The following is a 20,815-nucleotide window of genomic DNA, read 5'->3' on the forward strand; positions in this document are numbered from 1 at the left end:
GGCCTTTGTTAGCATGCTCTCTACCCAGCAGCACCCAATGCAACCCAAAGAGCTCCAAAGCAAAGGTTTATGGAGGCCATGCTCCACTATAAATCTTTGAAAATAAAAGCTGAGAAGTTTCAATACACGGCTCTGTCTCATAAGAAATGATTCCTACTTTGCAGCAACCTACAGGTTAAGAAATCATGGCTGCCCAAACCCTGTTTATTGCATTTGCCTAAAGTTATAGCTAGCAAACAGTTCTCCATTTAAATGTGTTAATGCTAAAAATTATATCCCCTAGCTACTCTGGGGCACTGTCTATAAATGTGCAGCAGAACGGCAGGTAAATTCTCTTTGGATACTTTAAGATCAACTCGGTCTACACACGGAATGCAAGGGTTTCAATAATATAAACATGTTCAATTTTAATGACTACAAAACAAGGCCCTAAGACTGTGTAACAGTTTACCTAGGAGACATACTATTAATAATTAAATTGTATATGCCAGAGGCGCTGTTTGGGTTGGCAGAGCTGACTTCTGATAGATGCCTGGTGCACTGTGACCTAAAAAAGTTTGCATCTACAATATTAATCTGTATAGGCAGGAAAGGACTTATTAAAGATGCTGCCTCTTGACTTTGGCTCCACTCTGATCATTAAAATTATTCTAATTGCCAGACAACCTATAATATTACAGTATTGTTCTTGCGAGTCATACATTTTAATCACATTTCTCATTACCTTAAAACAAAACAAAACAAAACAAAACCTCTCAGCTCTCCTTTCACACTCAACATGCTTCATATTGGAAGGAAGGTTTGGTTTTTCTTAATTGTTGTTTCCAAATGACTTCAAGACACACTAACACAATCACATCCACCTGTACAGAGACCCAGACTGTTCTTGATGCGGCTTTGTTTCCTTACACAGCTAAACAGCAGCAACGAAAGCGGGGTTTCTATCCAGGTTTGCAACTTTTGCCCACACAGCTTCCTGTGTTTTATGAGGCTCTGGCTGCAACATGAAAGAATTATTTTATTATTAATTGTGCAGACTTCATCCAGTCTTCCTTTATAAAGACTCACTAGGTACCTGGACAAAGGACCTGGATTCTTGACTCTTTGCATCTTAAAATTCATGTGCAGAGCTTAAGTGTAACAATAGCTTTAATTAAATAAAAAATTGGAAGAGTAAACAAAAGAAACAGGATAAGCAGATGATATGGGTGTGTGAAGGCCCGTGTTAAAGGCCAGTAATCAACATACTTAGGGTGTGACTAGCATGAGGTGTGAATGGGTGTGGCCCCGTGTTTCTATTTTATTGCAGAACATAAACCTACAGGTTAGATGCAGTGAGGGTAAATAATCAATGCCTGTGATTTTGCCCTGCAAATGAAGAAGTTACCTGTGAGCACTAGATACCTGTAGCTCTGTGTCTACACATTTGTTCTTTCAGTTGACAGACTTGGCCACCAAGTCCTAGACACATGAAAAATAATCTGAGGATTTTTTAAGTAGCCTTGACCTTCTCGGGGCAGCTTTTATAGGCTTCCAACAATAAATTCTGATTCTCTCTGTGTGTGGTTATCTCTGACAACTGTACCACTGTAACATCTAATAAAGATTTCCTAAAATTGTATAGTTCTATGAACTTTTAAAATCCAATCTGACAAGAAATAAACATCTCTTTTAATCTGTTTACTAGTTCAGAGAAGTCTGGGAGTATTTCAGTTACACACACACACACACACACACACACACACACATACACATTAACTTTTCATGAAGATGTTATAAAAGTCTTCAGGTTGAGGTCACATATATGTGGAGGACCAGGATCACAATTTCTTTTGAAAATCAAGATGCTGAAAGGCAGTGTGGCCTTGGTAACCTTTTAACATCGAGAGGAAGCAGAATGAACCCAACATGTACGTCATTTTCCAAGTGGAGAAGTGTAAACTTGGGTGAGAACTTGAAATGCCATTTGTTCATCCTGACAGTTAACCTTCCTGCCCGGCTCAGCCTCTAAAGCAGACTGCAATCAATAATGCTAATCAGCAGAAATCAAACATCTTCCCCCAAATTGAACAGGAGTCGTTGCTGTAAAAGGCCAAGCTGTGGGAAGCCTGGTTGGGAGGAAGGACGTGGCGGGCCGGAGCATGCACGCAAGCTCTGATGTTAGTCTGAGCAGTTTCTCACCTGTGAAACAGACAGGGCACTTGAAGGTGCCTCCCATCCCTTCAAAGCTGTGCTCAATCAGGTGGCACTGGAGTTTGGCGGGGGAGTCGAAGGTCTGGCTGCAGAGTTTGCACTCGTGGTTCAGTCCTTCATCTGTGGAGGAAAACACACGACAGAAAAGGTGAAACCCATCACCTCTATGACAGACCAAGGGTACCTCTCATGGCAAGTGCTTGCCACCACCAAATATAAACATGGATTTGTGCATAACTACACCACCATAACTGCCACACGCTTGATCCCTAAACACGTAGTGGCAGGTTTCTGGTCATCTTACATTATTATTGAGTTTATAGCAATTTAAAACATTTAAAATTTAAAAGCTGATAACCAGAAATCATATTTTACTTTGAGGCTTTTAGTGTATCGATAGCAAGGTTTCTTTCCACCTTAATGATCATGATTTCATGGGCTTTGTATTTCCAAAGGCCTAAGAGAAAGAACAGAGAGAAAAGTAGAATGGCTTCTGGCCCCTCTGCTTTGCCCGGAAGACTGTAAAGCTTCTATCCTATCCACAGGTCTTCTCGGTATTCCTCTAGTACAGACTACTACTGTTGCAAGACTGCAATTCTGAAGCATCCGTTCATAAGGCACTCTAGGAGTGCTCGCTTCTTGGCTTTGCATTCCTAGCCCATCACAGTCAACCCCAGGTCACTGGTCCCGTAACTTTGCTTGACAGTTTTGATTTTGACCCTGGCTTCCACCTGTCTACCTGTCTCATCTCTACTTTTCTGAGATCCAGGCTCCCTTTTGACAAGTTCTAAATCATTAGCTATTATAAGATGGTAGAAGAAAGGTTTTGATTGGCTAACAATTGCCAAATTAACAGTTCCTAGTCTAGCTAGACAGCACCACCCTCACTAAAGCTAACAACCTGGTGAATGACGCAGCTTACTGTGTTTCCCGAGCTACAAACATGTCTGCAAATACAGATCCATTCAACCTCACAACAACTCATGAGGAATGCTGTATTACACCCACTGAACGGATGAGAAGCCATGACCCAGAGAACTTAGAATTTTTTCTGAGTCAGAGGGGCTAATAATTAAAGGACCCAGAACTGAGACCAGAAGTTTGGCCTCAGGGTTCATGAACTTATAGACAGGCTATGACATAACATACACCTGCTATCCCCAGGATGACTTGTTAGGAAGAGCAAAAGTCAGAGGCTACACTCTAGCCTACACCCTTACTATGCTATACGCCTGCCTTCTATTTGCAAATGTTAGAGATATTCCTAAGAGGCATCTCTGTCAGACACACTAAGAACAGGAGTGTAAGCTATCTTACACAAAGTCCAAAGGCATTTTCCCAATTCAAGGCAAATTCCCGCATAGGCGCTTCCCTAGTTGGGATCTGGCAATACGAAGGTCCAATTACAAAGCGAATTATTATTAGCTAACTAGGAGCGAAATCACTCTATTTGTATTCCTAATCTTTCTTCTCACTTAAGTGTGAGCCTTCCAAAGCAGAGGACAGGAATTTGTACAAGGAGAGAGCAAAGCACTAATTAAGCCCCAGTACAGCCTCCATTTCACAGGAGATGGAAACCCACTCTGTATTTGGGTGGCACAGCAAGCGCCTTGATTATAATTATGTAAGGAGAAGTTTAATTGTGCCTACTGACATGACACAGGGTTATACAAAAGCTTTAGGGATTAGATAAGATCAATTGTTCTTTCTTTTCCTTTTTTTAAAATCTGTCCTTTTCTTTTAAATCCTAAAGTCCCCACAAATTTCCCAGATTGTAGTCATTAAGAGATATAAGAAACACTATTTTTTGCTGAGAACTGAATCATCAGATATAACCAGAAATATTTGCCAAGTTTTAAAATTTCCTAAATATTGTATAACTTCATTTTGAATAGTAAGAAGATACTAAATAGTTTTAATTTCAAAACACCATTTAAAAATTATGTCTGCTTTTCCACATCATGCTCAATATGTCCATACAAGAAAAATAGCAACGAATACAGTTTTCTTGCTCTTTCCCCACTTTTTGGTGATGAGAACCAAGGTGCAGCCAGGTGCAGCCATGGGGATGAGCCAGGACAGAGCTTTTCTGAGTTCTTGGGTAATCAGACTGTTAAGTCACATGACCAGTCTTGCTGAAGTCTTTCCTTGGGGACAGTGTCTGACTGTTATATGTACATAAAGGGAATTATGCAAGTTAAGATGTTTTTTAATGTCACACTCTCCTTTTTGACTCCATACACTTTGTACACAAAATAATAAGAAAAGTGAATAAGATATGTTTGAGGAAATGTCCTCAGCCATTTTCTTTTTCCAGCCCAGCGTAAAGCACTAGTACCTCAAAGCTAAAATAAAATGTAAATTTAGTCAAGTGAATCAAGAGGAGCGAGAGTCGGTCATGGAATTACTTGTGTATTGTTGGCACCAACTTGTTTGTCCAAGGTTTTACCCTCTGTGGAGTGACTAAGGGGCACCAATGACAGCAATCATATCAAGCATTTTTCAGAGCTGTTGTTACAGTTTTAAAGCACATTACACTATTGAAAAATATTGTAAGTCCAATTTCCTATATTCTGTGGGTTAAACAGTGGAATCTCCCCCATAAACGGTTCTCCAAGTTATCTGAGTAGAAGAGTCATACATCTCCACTGCTCCTCAGCCAATAGTATGCCAGAGGGATGCTCTCGCAGGTGGACAGAAGCCTCACCATCCTCTCCTCTGTTCCTTCCCCCACGCTCTTCGAACCCTCACTCTGGGCCGGTACCACAGAACTGCTGCACAACAGGAGAGTGGGGGGCTGTATTAGAGACTCTCTCAGGTGTCCCTGTGACAGAAGCCTGCAGGAGCAGCGTCCGGGAGGAGCATGGTTTAAGGGGAGCACAGCTGATCACAGAGAAGACAGCTGGAGCTCCAGCTGTGTCTGTGGAGCTAGTGATGTGTGCTTGTTCCATTTGGGAGAATCAAGAAGTGGAGGCCCTGGATGGAGGCGGAGCAGGTGGTAACCCCCGAAGGCCAACTCCTCAGCAACACATTTCTCATAGCTAGCCTCTGCTTCCTGAAGTCACCACAATCTTCCCAAAATAGGGGATAGTAGCTGAAAAGCAAGAATTCAGACATAGGAGCCCAGGGGCTACAAGAGGGGCCAGAGCAGCCGTGTCTACTGCTGCCTAACTCTTTATTTCTCCTCTGAGTAGGGACAGCATGCTCACCTGTGTGGTCAACAGCAGCACTCACTGCTAAAGAACTGAAAACCCACAAAGTGGAGGGCCACATCTGCATTAAAGGTCGTTTCCTTGAAAAAGTTGTTTCTGCAGTTGATGCTTATGGTACTATCAATACCTCCAATTTCAATTTCAAGTGGGATGTGCCCCGAAGCCAGAACTTGCACCTTGCTTTCTCTTTTTCCAAGGTGCCAAAGAGCTTAAAAATTCAATCAAAATCACCATTTCTCCTCTCTGGAAAGGTAGCAGCTGACAGTAATTGGATAATATAGTCTGACTCATTTATTAAAAAGAGATTCAGAGTCAATTGACTTAATAACCATTACAATATTTCATTAAGGCTATAATAGGCTAGCACAGCCCTGTTTTTTTTTTTTTTTTTATGAAGAGTTGTAGGTGGGATCTTTGGATGAAACTTCTAGATGCTTCCATCCTATGTTTTCTGCTTATCTGTAGTCCCCAGACTTTCTACAATAAGTGTCATTTATCTCTGCATGTTACTCTGAAGGAGGGAAGGACAGGAGAGGAGGGAGGGAAGGTGAGAAAAAGGGAGGGTGAGAGGGAAGGGAGAGAGAGACCTTTCTAATAAAGACTTATTACAATATTGGAATCTTTGTAGCTAAAATGTTGATAGGAAATGAGCAATATGATGGGGTAGAGAACGACACAAGTTCTGCGCATTCAGATCGGAAGTATTCTAGTCAAATGGATGTGAAAATAGAAATCAGTGCTAGGGAAGGCAGAATAAAAGCAGAGTGCAAATTTCCCAGCCAAAGAAGAGTGTTCATTTCAAGCCTGGCTCACTTCAGAATGCACAAATCTTGTATTCTGGCACTTGTGTGGGTGCCTAGTGACATGGATAAAAGGTCAGCATGGCCTTCTCCTTACTGAGCACATACTAGAGGCTGATGAATAGCTTTCCTGGCTACCTACTGCAAGGGAGAACCATGGACACTTAAAGATAACTGAGAAATAATGCCACACATACAGAAATCAGAGCTAAAACAATTATTTTCATTTGCTAATCTTTATGTAAGTGTGAACATAAATGTAAACAAGAATCAAGTCTACATAAGAGTCTGATACTCATGTAAATATTTACTCCCATATTAAATGTTTCAAGGAATGAGTCTGCATATGTAATTGGTAACATCATTGCCTGAGAAACGTGATGAATTGTGACGAATTTCGCGCTCTGAGGAAACACTCACTCTGTTTCAATCAGAGCCAGTTCAAAGGTAAGTGGTTCTTTCTCTGTCCAGTGTCAACTCAGGGCCCACAGAACTCTTAATCAGTTTCACTTCAGCAAAAAGCTAACAGTCACAATTTACATGACCAAACACAATACAGGGCCACCAAGTCTAACACAAGACACTGAGACTTCAGAAAAAGCTTTAGACAGCCTCCTCAACAGTCTACAATGTGTATCATGTTTAGACACCCTTTTCATTCAATAAAAAACCCAAAATCCAGAGAAGCTACAAGCAAATCTTTGGTGGCTGAGTTACATGCAGCTGTTATCTTAGAAATCACTGGGGGCCCTTTTTACATCATCTCATCAACACTAGGGCCATTACTGGGGACCAGTTTTAATGGTTTATAATTAGAATCCCTTCTATTTACCCTCAAGAAGGGCTGGAAGGGTCCTCCAGACTCTTCTACAGAAATCTATACACTAAAGTCCACCCCCACCCCACATTATCATGTGACAGGGGCCATCCTTAAAAAAAGCTCTGATCTGACAGAGTGAACTCTACCCTCAAAATCCAAGCCGAGGAACCAGATGCCCTGCAGCTGTAATTTGTCCCCCCAGTTCAAATGTGTGCACCACTCTATACTTACACACATATATTTTTTAAACCCGGGAAAACTATGCCCTAGACCAATTCCCAACCCCCACCCCTGCCCCTGCCATGCTTTGCTTCTTCCCCGAGTTAATTTCCAAGTGCACATTTATAAACCGGGGGTCTCAGGACTAACAAAGCAAAGGCATACACGACAAACCCAGCCCTCGGCTACACCGGCTCACCCTGGAAACCAGGACTAGAAAAATAGGCAGCCTGCACCGCAATTTGCCATGCATGCAGCCATCCCATTCTTTCTCAGGTCCACGGCACTCTGGCCACAGTCATTTGTTGTGTTACACACTACACATATTTCACAACTCTAACATAAACACACAAGGTGCTAATTTGGCAGCGGAGAACATGACTTAGGCTGCAAAGTCCGCCAGCAGATTAGTCATTAAGCCCCAGAGTAAGGCAGAATTGGAGAGGACTGGCTGAACAGTGTACGAACCTTTCCCCCTTAACACCAGCTTTATTTATTCTCTGGAAGAATTTAACGTGGAAATGAAGTTTCCTGAAGATGAACGAACACTTTCTGAAAGCTTTCTCACTGGCAATATGGCGATATTTGGTTTGGTCGGGAATCCTAAACACTAAGAGAGGGAAATGAGATCTTAAGGATAAGACTTCTTATAATACAGAGTGAGAGAGAGAGAGAGAGAGAGAGAGAGAGAGAGAGAGAGAGAGAGAGAGAGAGAGAGAGGAGAGAGAGAGCCCTGAGAATGTACACAAAGTACCTAAGCCACCAGTATCTCAAGGAAAGCCAAATGCTATTTATGCATCCCTGATGCCCAAGCTACAACAAGCTCTGAAGAGACCTGAGAGATGCAAGCCTCCATGTAATTCAGGTCCTGATGATTTTTTTTTTTTTTTTGCCAGTAGTCTAAAAGCTGCAATGCTTTTGGACTTTCTAACCAAAGCCATTGGTACTGACACTGTTGTTTCCTGTCTTGAACTCCTCATTATCAGCAGGACAGGAGCAGGAAATGATTCAACTGGGGTAGGCTGCATAGTACCCAGCAGATTTTAAAGAGCCCAGGGGCTGCCTAGAGCCCCATAAACATCAGCAGCTTGGAAACTAGCAGGGGGTCCAGGTGGGTAGGGGTGGGAAAGGCAGGCAGGGGTACTTTAGATGTTCTGAGATGCAATATCGTCCAGTGCCTCAGCTATTACTACTGGTTGTGTGAATGAATACCTATTAGAATATGCTCATGGAGGAGGAAAACACTGGAATGTCGTTTAAATGATAAACAATAAAACACTGAAAAAGTGGCTTCCCTCCAACCTCAAGGACTTAGCAGCCCTGTCTTGGCACAGGAACTAAGATAACTCTCCAATCTGACCAATACCCTGGCTCCTTTAGCGATGTCTTTTCTTCCTTATGAATCTAAACATGGTCTTTACAGCTGAAGTCTCCGTGAAAACATATTGTGCTACCAAACAGACTTAAAAGGAGAGAACTTCGCTCTTAGACGCTTTGGTTAAACAATAGAAATTATGGGATAAGTTCCCTGGAAACTTTGTAGAGAGCCCCCAACTCACGAGAAAGCATCATTAAGCACACGAAGAAGGGGGTAGAGCATACTTCTTAGGACAAGCATGAGGCCTGGAGATGGCTCATTCAGTGTCTGCTGCAGGAGCTCAAGGACCTGAGTTGATTCCCCAGAACCCAGGTACAATGTCGGGCACGAGGGCTGGAGAGGAGGCTCAGTGCTTAGAAGTTCACACTCTCTTGCAGAGGACCTGAGTTCAGTTTCTAGCACCCACATTCTGAGGATCATAAGTGCCTGTAACTTGAGCTCCAAGGAGATCTGACACCAGATCTCAGTGGGCACCTGAACTGTTGTGAGACACACACACACACACACACACACACACACACACACACACACACACACACACGGGCGTGGGGAGTGGCACTTAAAATTTTAAAAATGTTAGATATAGAAGCATGTACTTTTAATCCCAGTGATAAGGAGTTAGAGACAGGTAGATTCTTGGAGCTTACTGGCCAGCAAGTCTAAAGTAATCGGATAGCCCCAGGTCCCAGGGAGAGACTCTGTCTCACAGGACAGGTGAATGGCTCCTGAAGAACACCACCTGAGGCTGACCTCTGGTCCCCTCACATGGACATCTACCTGCTAACCTGCCCCCATCCTCCACACACAGAGAAGAACAGTATCTGTGCAAAAAAAGTGCAAGGATGGGAGTGGGGAGAACAGTCGGGCTTGAGAGGCACCTGCTGGGTCTGCATAGAAACCTCTTGCTCTCAGAATCCGGCTTCTGGTTACAACGCTTTGGCTGAGTCTTTACCACTGTGCCAGGTGGGAAGGCATCTGGTTTCCATGAAGAGGGAACTGGAAAGGAACTTTTTTGTTGAAGAAGTTTCTCCTTATTTTGAGTGCTTCTCTAATCTCTCTCTGTCTCTGTCTGTCTGTCTCTCTCTCTCTGAAAAAGTACAGAAGGACACAAGGCCAAATTCAGAACCATGACTTTCATTTGAAGAGTGTGTTCTGTGTGATCAGAGACAGGGTTTTCACCACTCAAGAATGCACATGACTGTCCTCAGAGAGAGTTGAATGGTGTCCCAGGACATCTTCCAACTAAGGAAGCACCAGGTGTTCTGTTGCATTATCCTCCAGTTCATATAGAATTGCAGGATGCAGGAGGGAAGAGTATGCTGAATTCACTGATCCACACTACAACCCCAGAACAGTACATGAGTTGCACACAGGGTACGCGAGTCACACAGGTCACAGAGAAGTCTCAGTACGGTATGCCATGATACATAAGCAAGTGTTCTTCCTTCCTTCCTTCCTTCCTTCCTCCCTCCCTCCCTCCCTCCCTCCCTCCCTCCCTCCCTCCTTCTTTTTCTCTCTTTCTTGTGTATTTGTATGGGCATATGCGTTTCTGTGTGCACGAGTGCAGGTGTGCATGTGTGTCTTTGTGTGTACTTGTGTTTGTGTGTGTGTAAGCCAGAGGTCAACCTTGGGTTCCTCAGGAACTCCATGTACCTTGTTTTTTGAGACAGGGTCTTTGACTAACTGGAAGCTTACTAAGTAGAGGTAGTGGGCCAGCTAGTCCCAGGGATCTGTTTTACCTCTCTAGCCCTGAAGTTACGACCACGCCTGGTAAAACACAGGTGTTCTAGAGATTGAATTTAGGTCTCCGTGCCTATAAGACACACAGTTTACTATCTCTGAGGGCTTAAACAAGCTTTCTTAACAGTTGACACCCTTATATGACAAAGTTCCATTCTTTTAATTAGTTAAAACAGTCATATGGATTTATCATGCCCTTAGCCCACAGAATTCTCTTGTTTACATCAATACCTAACTCTTAATGTTTTTGCATCTGGATCTTCTTCTACTGGCAGCAGCACAGGGAAATTTACCTTCCAGTACTGAAGCAAAACAAACCAAAAAACAGCAAGCAAAATAAAATTAAATCCAATAAAAAATAAAATATATAGAGAAAGACAGATAGACAGAAAGAAAGGAAGGAAGGAAGGAAGGAAGGAAGGAAGGAAGGAAGGAAGGAAGGAAGGAAGGAAGGAAGAGAAAGAAATCTCAAACATACATTGGTAAAATTGGAAGAGGGCAGTTCATGCAGCAACCTGCCGCATGTAAAGTCCGTGGGGAAAACATCTTTGAGAACTGAGAGGTGCAGCTGTCAACCTTAACCCACATGGTGGTGGACCAGCCACGGGAATTGTGGACCAGACATGGGCCGCATTAGGAATGTTTCTGCAGTGCTGGGCTGAGTTTCCAGTAAGGGTCAGGGCCTCTGCTTTTCCTTCTTAAAAACAAACAAACAAAAAAAAAAAAACCCAAAAACAAACAAACAAACAAACAAAAAAGCAAAAAAAACTTCTGCTGCTTGGCATAAAGCCACTAGCTATGTGGAAAAAGTCTCCCAACACTGAAAAGCTGTTTATCTTTGCTAGAAAGCACAGCCTGCTACTGCTGCTGATTAAAAAAAAGACAGCAAACGAAATCCCAATCAGACAAAGAGATGGAGTGAGGTTCAATAGCTTCTGCAATGTGATCCTGAGTATCTGTGGGTTTAAGACAGCTGGGTATTCTTAAAACATTTTAACTATGTTTATGTGTATGCATCTGTGGGTAGGCACGCATGAGTACAGGTGACAGCTGAAGCAGTAGTGACAGGTAAATGTTCAGACATACCATGCAGGAGCTGGAATCAAATTCTGGTCCTTTATGGAATAGCAGTACATGCTCTTCACTGCTAAGCCATCTGCCCAGTACTAAAGATGGAATTATTCTGTATGACTGTTTTCCTGCATATATGTATGGACACCACACATAAGCCTTGTGCCTGGAGGTCAGAAGAGGGTGTCTTATCCCCTAGAACTGGAGTTACAGATAGGTGTGAGCCACCATGTTGGTAAAGAAAACTAAACCTGAGTCCTTTGCAAGAGCGGCAAGTGCTCTTAACTGCTGAGCCACCTCTCCAACCTCTACTTGGGCATTTTTGAAGGTAATCATGCTTGTAAGAAACTATTTCATAAGAAATTATCTGATTGATTACTTATTGCAGAGATGAAATCTTTGGCTTACTATGGTGTTTAGAAGCTAAATGTATCCCAAACCACAAATCGCATCTGTGATGGCATATGTACGGGGAAGGTTTTTTTTGTTTTGTTTGTGTGTGTGTGTGTGTGTGTGTGTGTGTGTGTGTGTGTGTGTGTCCTCTCTGTCTCCCAAGGACTTAGCCTCTTCCCACTTGCAAGCAATGTTAGGAAACCAGGAAGCAGCAAATGTGAAAAAAAATCACAATCCTATATGCATCCTAAACAAGCTGCATTTTTATCTTCTCCTGGTGTGACCTCAGGAACTTGGCCTTGAAAAACAGAAGAAGGTAATGGTGCTATAAACTCAGTAAGATTTCTAAAAACAGTTTATTGGAAATGTGAAACTTGCATTCTCCTAATCAGAGGATGCCACCCCTCAGAGAAATTTTCCTGTGCATTATTAAAGTGATATACTGCGGTACTAGTTAGAGCTCCATAACCTTTAAATTGCCTGACTGTAATTAAGGCCACTAGTTTTATTTAGGAAGGTTCAAGGAGGCTCAATTTAAGTTAGCTTAACTAGTGTGAATTTAATGTCATGCTGCCAGAAGGCAGAGGGGCACACTGGTTTGGCTGCTCCATGAGGCACAGGCAGCTGTGGGGTTGTGTATCCTAAATTACGTCCAGACTTCAAGAAGCTGCAGCTGCCAGGAAGTAACAAGATGTGGGTAAATCCACAGCCTCAGGTTAGCACATGTACTTATCCATCCATCCATTGCGCATACTGAAGATTTGAAGCATATCTGATCACTGACTGTCTGAGTAAAGGGGTCTTATTATTTTTAAGGGCGTCTATCACGATAACTTTCTCAGAAAGGTGGGGGATCAAAATAATGTCAAACCAGCACCACTGATTTAAACTGAGATGCATATGTAACAAAGCTGTGAAAGCAAGAGTGTTATGACCAGGAAACTCTTGAGAGGAAAATTTACAGGGAAGGTCATGGCAAGAAAAGAGAGGTGGCCATTCAGACTGGACACAGAGTGGGGTACTGAGAACACATCCACTCCACTGAAAAGGAAGGTAACCAAGGACTAAAGCAGCAGAGCTAAACAAACCAATGAAATAAAACGGAAGTAACAACAGAGACAGAGCAGAGCAAAGTGCTGCCAGCCCAGATGCAGCAGACAGAGAGACTTGGTCCATGCTCCGATTCTTCCTGGATGCGAGCACACAGCATTCATCTCTGGGCAGAATGCTGGCAATTTTCTGTAGCTCCAACAGCAATAATGATGAATGGATTTCCTTACAGCCAAGTGGCTCAAGCAGCCGACTACACCACCACTATATAATTAATAACAATAAGCAATTAAAGAGAACAGCAGGTTACAACAAGGAGATGTCAAAATATATTAGCAAAGGGAAATACTGCAGCCACACATTTAAAAGGAAACCCGGTGCACAGTGTGGGAATCTGCAGCAGAACCTTTTCGCAGGCTATGTCTTGGATGGAGCTTTTATACTTGAGAAAAGTAGTGGATGACATAATGCTACTCTAAGGTGATTCCTTGTTCCCCAAAAAAGGAATGTTCCCAGTGTTCAAAGAAGTCAAAACGCAGTGTGGCAAACAGTAATGTAAAGGCACAAGGTGGTTGGCCGGACACTGTTTGCCATCACCCACTTACTAAGAAATACTCCAATAAACACTTCACAATAGAGTACTGTTGACCAGCAAGTACCATGACAGAATCGAGGACATTTTGCTTTTCAAAAAATGTAAAACATTGGTGAATCAGTAATTAGGAAAGTGTTTGAGAATAAGAGAGGATAAACTCATCTACTCAGCTAAATACTGGAGATTTCAAGGTAGGAAGAGGTGCCAAGGAGAAGATAAGTAAGACTTGCCTAAATGATGAGAAATGATTGAGACAAGACATAATAACTAGCGTGCCCACAATGAGGATGTGTTACAGTTATGACCAACAAAAGAATTCAAGCATCCCTCAACCCAGGACTCCAAGGGTCCATCAAACCTTTCTTTAAAAAATAAATGAACTGGGAAAGATGCCTCGCTGGAGCAAGTGCTTACAGTATGAGCCGAGGGTCTGAGTTTGTATTTTCAGCATCTATATTCAAACCAGGCCCATTGCGAGGAATGGGGGTGGGGAGGTGGCAAAGAGAGAGAAGGATCCCAGAGGCTTGATGGCCAGCCAGTCCATCCAAAAAAGCAAGCTTCAGGCTCGGTGAGGGACACTGTCTCAAAGCACTGAGGTGGAGGATGATCGAGGAAGGGGTTCGCCGCCTTTCCTATCTGCATGCATGGGTGTATGCACCTGCATACAATGTGTACATGTGCATACAACATACACACTCACATACCTTTCCTCCTTAAGTACAGAAGTTTTCATTGTTAATCAGAGTTACTGTTTTCTTATTGCCGTGAATGAAGCTGCATGCCTATTTCTATGTCATGTGGCCCCTCTTCCCAGACTGATCAAGGTTGAATTTATTCACTTCATCTCAAGCCCCCTATCTTAAACATGCCAGTCTCCAAGTTATTTTCCCTCATCAGAAAGGCAAGGTTTTAGCTACTATGTAAGACCTTCTGGAGAAGCGAAAATTTTGGTAATGGAGAGTTAACGTCCCCCATCTCCAAATTCTCCAATTGGTCTGCTCTATCAATCTGAAAGAAGGAAATATTTCTGATTGTATAACTTGTGAATTACTGGCTGAATACTGATGTCACCACAATAGCAGTAAACCAATGATTTGGTTAAACTGTCACTGGAACCCCTGTGAAAGCTGAGCTTGAGGGCTCCTTTATAGAATTAGAATTATTCAGAAACAAAGACCAACTTGATTTGTCTATACTGACCTATATTTCCTTAAGTACTTGAATCATTCTAAATTTAATACTTGGGCAAATACCAAAATTGTAAGTATTTTCTAAAGCACATGGCTTACTTATATGGAAAATTGGTGAGTGCAGTATGCTCCTAGCCTGCTTTTCTCTCTTGGGCATCATTGTGGATGCATCAGCATATCTAGATTCTCCATGTTGAAGGCAAGATGTTACTGGCATACCAATGACTCATCCTAATTTTGTTTCCTTCTGCTGTTTTCCATCAGTCAGGAGCAATGTAAATGCTAGGAGCTGGTTTGCATGGTGATGATGGCAGAGAGAAAAGAGGAAGGGTAGGAGGAAGGAACAAAGGACGGAAGGAGAGATGGCTCATGGCACAAAGACTCCTGTGCCCTTTATTCTTCTTCTGAAGTACAGCGAAGAAATAAATACCTTTTGGGGTTCTCTTAGGTCAAAAACTAACGACTGTGGAGGAAACAGACCTCATCAGTAAGCATGGGCTACTTACAAGTGCTATCTGTTAAATGAAGAATGAGACATGATAATTATCAGTAGCTCTTTCTCAGAGTTTCTTATATTACTTTACGCAAAGCTATTAAATATTTCTCAGACTATAATGCCAAATTATAAAGATGCTTTGGGCACAATAAATTTTTAATCCCCCATCTTTATGACAATTTTTCTAAAACCGGAAGCAGCTCATTCAAGATCTGTCTTAAAATTTTAAATACTGTACACTGTGTCAATATAACAGAGGCAGATAATGAATCTCCTCACACAAGAAGTAACTCTATTGAGATAATGCAGTTAACTGCCTATTGAAAGCCTTGCACATTTTATATATTTATAGGCTCCACTTTGGCCCCATTGTGCATGATGCAATCAGCATAGAATTCCAATGCCGTCACAAGCAGTCTCAATAGAATGGGGATGCCTACAACTGTCAAGTCTGTGTTCTTTCTGAAGGAATGCTGTATTTGACTCACATTGATCAGTTTCTTTTCTTGGAAAAGCACAGCACAAAAGTCTAGGACAGACAGAGATCAACATTAGATTTCTTACATTTGACAATCCAAAGGAGCTAATTTATTGGGCAGTGTGGTGGCATAATGATAAGACCTGATCTGTACCAACAAGCAATTATCTCTTGTCCCTGAATACTGGAGAAAAGGTAATTCAAACATTCAAATCAGTCACTAAATCTAGATTAAATGCATTATACAAATGTGTAAAAAACTAAGCTGAGTAAATATTTTCAGTCTATCTTAAACTTATCACCATAACTGAGTATATGTAAGTATTTATATAGAGAAAAAATACCCAATAACAACACATTCTCAGGAATGGGGAGAGAACTTAATTAAATGTTGCCTCCAACTACTGCAAGGAATTAAAACTAGGACTGGGGAGACAGCTCGTTTGGTAAAGGTTTGTCTTGCAAACACAAGAACCAGTACTGGATTCCCAGCAGCCATGTAGAAAGGAGGCATAGTAGTGAGCACTATACACCAAGCATTGGAGGGGTGGATGGAGAAGGATCCCTGGGGCTTGCTGCCAAGCCAGCAAGCTACCCCTCTCAAAACAAGCAGGATAAGGAGGATGGCATACCTGAGGAATGAAACCTGAAGTTTTCCTCTGGGCCTTCATATATATATACATACATGCACAGGACATTCACCTATGTGTGTGTATCCAAACACACCCAACATGAATATATACAAGCATACACACGGAGGAATGAAACACAGAATCTCATAGAATCAGACCCAATTGTAGTTAACTAGTTAGGAGACTGAAGGGAGCTGGTGTTAACAACCACTGTGGTCCCTTTGTCCCTCTACCAAGATGATGGATATTATCATGGGACAACCATCAAAAGGAAAGCCCAGGCAGAACAAGAGGAGGAGGAAGAGAAGAAGAGGAAGAAGAGGAAGAGTAGGAGGAGAAGAGAAAGAAGAAAAAGAGGAAGAGGAAGAAGAAATGGGGCAGCAGAGAAGAGACACGGGACTCAGAATCTGGCCCTCTCTCCTTTGCGCCATGGAGGTTAGACACTTTCTCTTACAGTGATAAATGCAGGGAAAGTCCAAATCAAAGCAGTCACGCTGGCCCAGAAGTCACTCGCTTAGTTCTAAACATAACCTCATCTACTGAAAGACACCAGGCTCTGGTGGACAGGCCCCAACCAATTTTTAAGCACAAGTGGCTGAATGAGTCTGTATGCACATCAAATTCATGTCTTCTCTTTTTGTCCCATAAGGAAGGTAATCTTTATTTTCCCATTAGCTCTGTGCAACACTCCTTTCCTTTTTTCTCTGTCTGAGGATGACTGTAAGTTTAACGATTACTGCTTGTATTTATATATCTTCCACAGTTTCTAAAGTGTGTTCATGGGGTGGCAAAGGGGCCTATATAAACAAATGCTCAGTTAATCTGCAGACCATAGATTGTTTCCCAGCAAAAGCCTGAGGGACATGCTCAGTCACACCATTGGTGACTAGTAGAGTCTGGTTCAAACCTTCATGTAGGCCCAAGATTAAGGGAAAGAAAAATAAGTAATTCTCACTTAGCAGACAAGTTTTCTTTTCTTTTTTCTTTTTCCTTTCTTTCTTTCTTTCTTTCTTTTTTTTTTTTGACACAGGGTTTCTCTGTGCAACAGTCCCAGCTGTCCTGGAACTCTCTCTGTAGACCAGACTAGCCTCGAACTCACAGAGATCCACCTGCCTCTGCCTCCTAAGTGCTGGGAATTAAAGGCGTGCATTACAATGCCTGGCTCAAGTTTTTTACTGAACTCCTCAATGATGGTTTCCTGGGACCCTCTGCTTGCTAGGCAGGAGACCACTGCAATAAAGTGCTAATGTTTTGTGGATGAGGGGAAAGTTTCAGGGCTCTCAAAAGCATAATTCCAGTTTGGGCCTTCCTGGTTATCTTGCTGATTTAAAATTAGATTGAGAACATGTGTCACTGTTCTTATCGTTTTTTTAACTCATTAAGAGTTAGTTGACCACATGGCACTAAAGAATCAGACCGATGCAGAAAGAAATGGCATCTTGTGCTTTGCTGTTGTGGATAAAAAAAACTAATATGATTCATTTCATTAACAACAACAAAAATCTGCTTCTCACAACCAAAAACGTCATTATTTTCAAGCTGCGTGAAACCAGGCAGAATCATTTGTTTCCCACAAATGGTACCAGTTACAAGGCTGTTTTCTCTTCCTCATGTGGAGAGTTTCACATAGACCGTTAAATATAACTTACTGAGTTGATTTGGAAAACACCAAGAAAACCATATACAGTTCTGTTCTAAGGGCTGGAGTTGAAGAAAAACAAACCAACCCTCCCTGGCCCTGAGAAATGTAAATACAAAGTTAGATTTCCCTGTACTACATTTGATTGCATTAATTGAAGTTTAAAAAAATGGTTCAAAGTAAGGCTCAGCAGTGGCGTTTCCTCCCCTAAGTCACAATAGTAGCATGCTACAAACAGCACCCAAACCTCCCTTGCTGTGCCTGTAAACTCCCACTCTGGCAGTTAAGAGCATCTACCCTGTGTGCTCCACTTCCACATCCAGCTTCCCAAATGCAGAAGAAAGCTGGCCACAGATGTGATTCAGCCCGCTTGCCTAGTGCTTACAGATTTCTGACAAACGTGAAGATACTGTGTGGTTGAACACCACTTTTATTCTTCTCAATAAACTAAAACACTTTTTTCTAACACAGGGTTTGGTTCTCATAGCACGTGGACTATGATTATTTCTAGGCCCAGTTTTAGAGTGTGTCACTTGTCCTACAGCTACAGAAATTGCTGGAAGAGGGGAGGATCTCACGGCATGCACATTAGTAAACACAGACCTCTATCAAAGGCCCAAACCAATCCACTGTAGTGGGTGGAAAGCAGTATTAATAAAACCCTTCACAGACAGTCTCCCCAAGGTCTTTCTTCCCAGGAACCTTGGTGGAAGCGTTTGAACAGCTCAGACTTTAGAATTATTCATTGGTGGGGCAGCCAACTCTGCCATTCACAGGCTGTATAATTTCACCTCAATTGTGTCTTAGTTGAAAGAGTAACGTAATGGAAGTATCAAGTACCTATGACATTGGGTTCAATCAAGCAACACACAAGTATCAAGAATGAAATCATCTGTCTATCTATCTATCTATCTATCTATCTATCTATCTATCTATCTACCTACCTACCTGTCCATCTATCTATCATCTATCTATCTATCTATCTATCTATCTACCTACCTACCTACCTACCTATCCATCTATCTATCATCTATCTATCTATCTATCTATCTATCTATCTATCTATCTACCTACCTACCTATCCATCTATCTATCATCCATCTATCTATCTATCTATCCATCCATCCATCTATCTATCTATCTATCTATCTATCTATCTATCTATCTATCTATCTACCTATCCATCTAAAGTACAGGTTCACAGTGACTACAGTCAATATTATTTACTCTTGGTTTTAAGCACTGAGCAAATGCTTCTTTATATATTGGAATATTTTCTATAATTGCTTTTAATCTTTAAAATTCATTTACTAATTTCATTCCTCTCTCTATTTTCCCTCCTCCACTCCACATAGACAAAGTAGGGAGATACAGCAAAGTTTGGTGGGACAGAGAGGGGCGTGGATTACAGTGTGGTAATGAGAAGGCAGGGGTACACAAGTGTCACCATCCCCTCTGGAGTCAGGTGGCAGCCTCTTCAAGGCAATTCTGGGTTTCTCAGGACTTGAGCAGCAGACCTGATAGAGTAGCCACAGGGTAGAGACACTGAGGCTGTCCAGCTGGTGGCACGGCCGCAGCTGCCTCCTGAGAACAGGCCTCCTGGTCCCGCTGCAGCTCGCACACTGACCAGGTTTCTGGACATGAGGGATCATTTGGAAAAAGGCAGCAGAGAACTTTTGTTAGTTTTTAAATGTAACCCAGACATTTATGAGAAGTCTGAGCATATGGTAACGATAAGCTTTAAAACAATGCCCAGAAGATATTGATGCTGTTAACTTACCCGCTTTTGAAAACCACTCCCTCAGAAGGTACAGCCAACAACAGCTATGACTATTTTGTTCCTTCTTCCTCCTCCCAATTGTGTGTGTGTTTGTGTATGTATAAAAGAGAGCATGTTGTATGCATGTATGTGAGAGTGTGCTCGTGTATGACTAAATGCTTGTGCATGTATATGCTTATGTGTACATAAAATAGAGACTGTTTGTATGTCTCTGTGTGTGTGAGAGAGAGAAGAGAGAGAGAGAAGAGAGAGAGAGGAGAGAGAGAGAGAGAGAGAGAGAGAGAGAGAGAGAGAGAGAGAGAGAGAGAGAGATGGGTATTATGAATTGTGTGCACTAGGCTGAGTGAGTAACATTTGGCCAATCTGGCATTAGCTAAACACACGCATCATATACATTTGTTGAGCTAGCACCGAAGATGGGTACAGAGATGAGGATGCCTACCAAGTCTGTATGGAAAGGGAGATGGAAAGGGGGGCCATTTGCCACTCTGGCATGTATTCCCAACCTTCCCTTCTCACTCAGGATGACCTTTGCCCTGAACTCTGGCTGTACCTTCTGGGACTCCTAGAGCACACTGCTCATTTTCCCCAGTATGTATTTTTATCTTCCCCTTCATGGGAAATGACTCTCAAGTTTCCTCTTTATCTTGGTCAATTACAAGGGATGTTCTCAAAACAGCTGTGGTTAGATTTGAGATGAACGGATGAATGAAGAGAAGGAAACCAGGAGAGAGACACAGGGAGGACAGGGCATCCTGATGAACTTGCTGGCTCATGTTGGATGTCCAGTCCACCTGGGGACGAGAGGTCCACAGCTGATTCTTCCCTGGAACTGGTTCAATGAGCAAAGAGATCTGCCGTTCACATCTTTCCTAGGGCATCCCTCTCGCTCAGCTCTCTGACTTCTGTCCACCTCACAATTAAAAAAAGAAAGGCAGTCTTGTGTTCAGACTTGCCCCTCATATTTATTTCCATCTAAAAAAATAATACTTTATCCCTTTCTCTGCTCTGGGCAGGCTGCTTTCTGCCTGTTCTGTTCAACCCCATTTTCCCTTTCAAGCTGCAAAATAGCGGCTGGGCCTGCGTAGAGCATGCTACATTTAGTTCCTATCGTTTCCCAGGTATTGAC

At 42.3% G+C, this 20,815-nt stretch overlaps 1 protein-coding gene across 4 annotated transcripts in view; it reads right to left on the minus strand.

Moving 5' to 3' along the window:
• The window catches only part of Znf521 (zinc finger protein 521), a 285,109-nt gene that overhangs the window by 27,082 nt on the left and 237,212 nt on the right, over nt 1-20,815 (minus strand). For all 4 annotated transcript variants that reach the window (XM_036205083.1, XM_036205082.1, XM_036205081.1 and 1 more), the window contains one exon: nt 2,182-2,313. In XM_036205083.1, coding sequence (XP_036060976.1) covers nt 2,182-2,313 — 132 coding nt within the window. The remainder of the gene's footprint in view (nt 1-2,181; nt 2,314-20,815) is intronic.

Source organism: Onychomys torridus, chromosome 13 (assembly GCF_903995425.1).
Source record: "Onychomys torridus chromosome 13, mOncTor1.1, whole genome shotgun sequence".
NCBI lineage: Eukaryota > Metazoa > Chordata > Mammalia > Rodentia > Cricetidae > Onychomys > Onychomys torridus.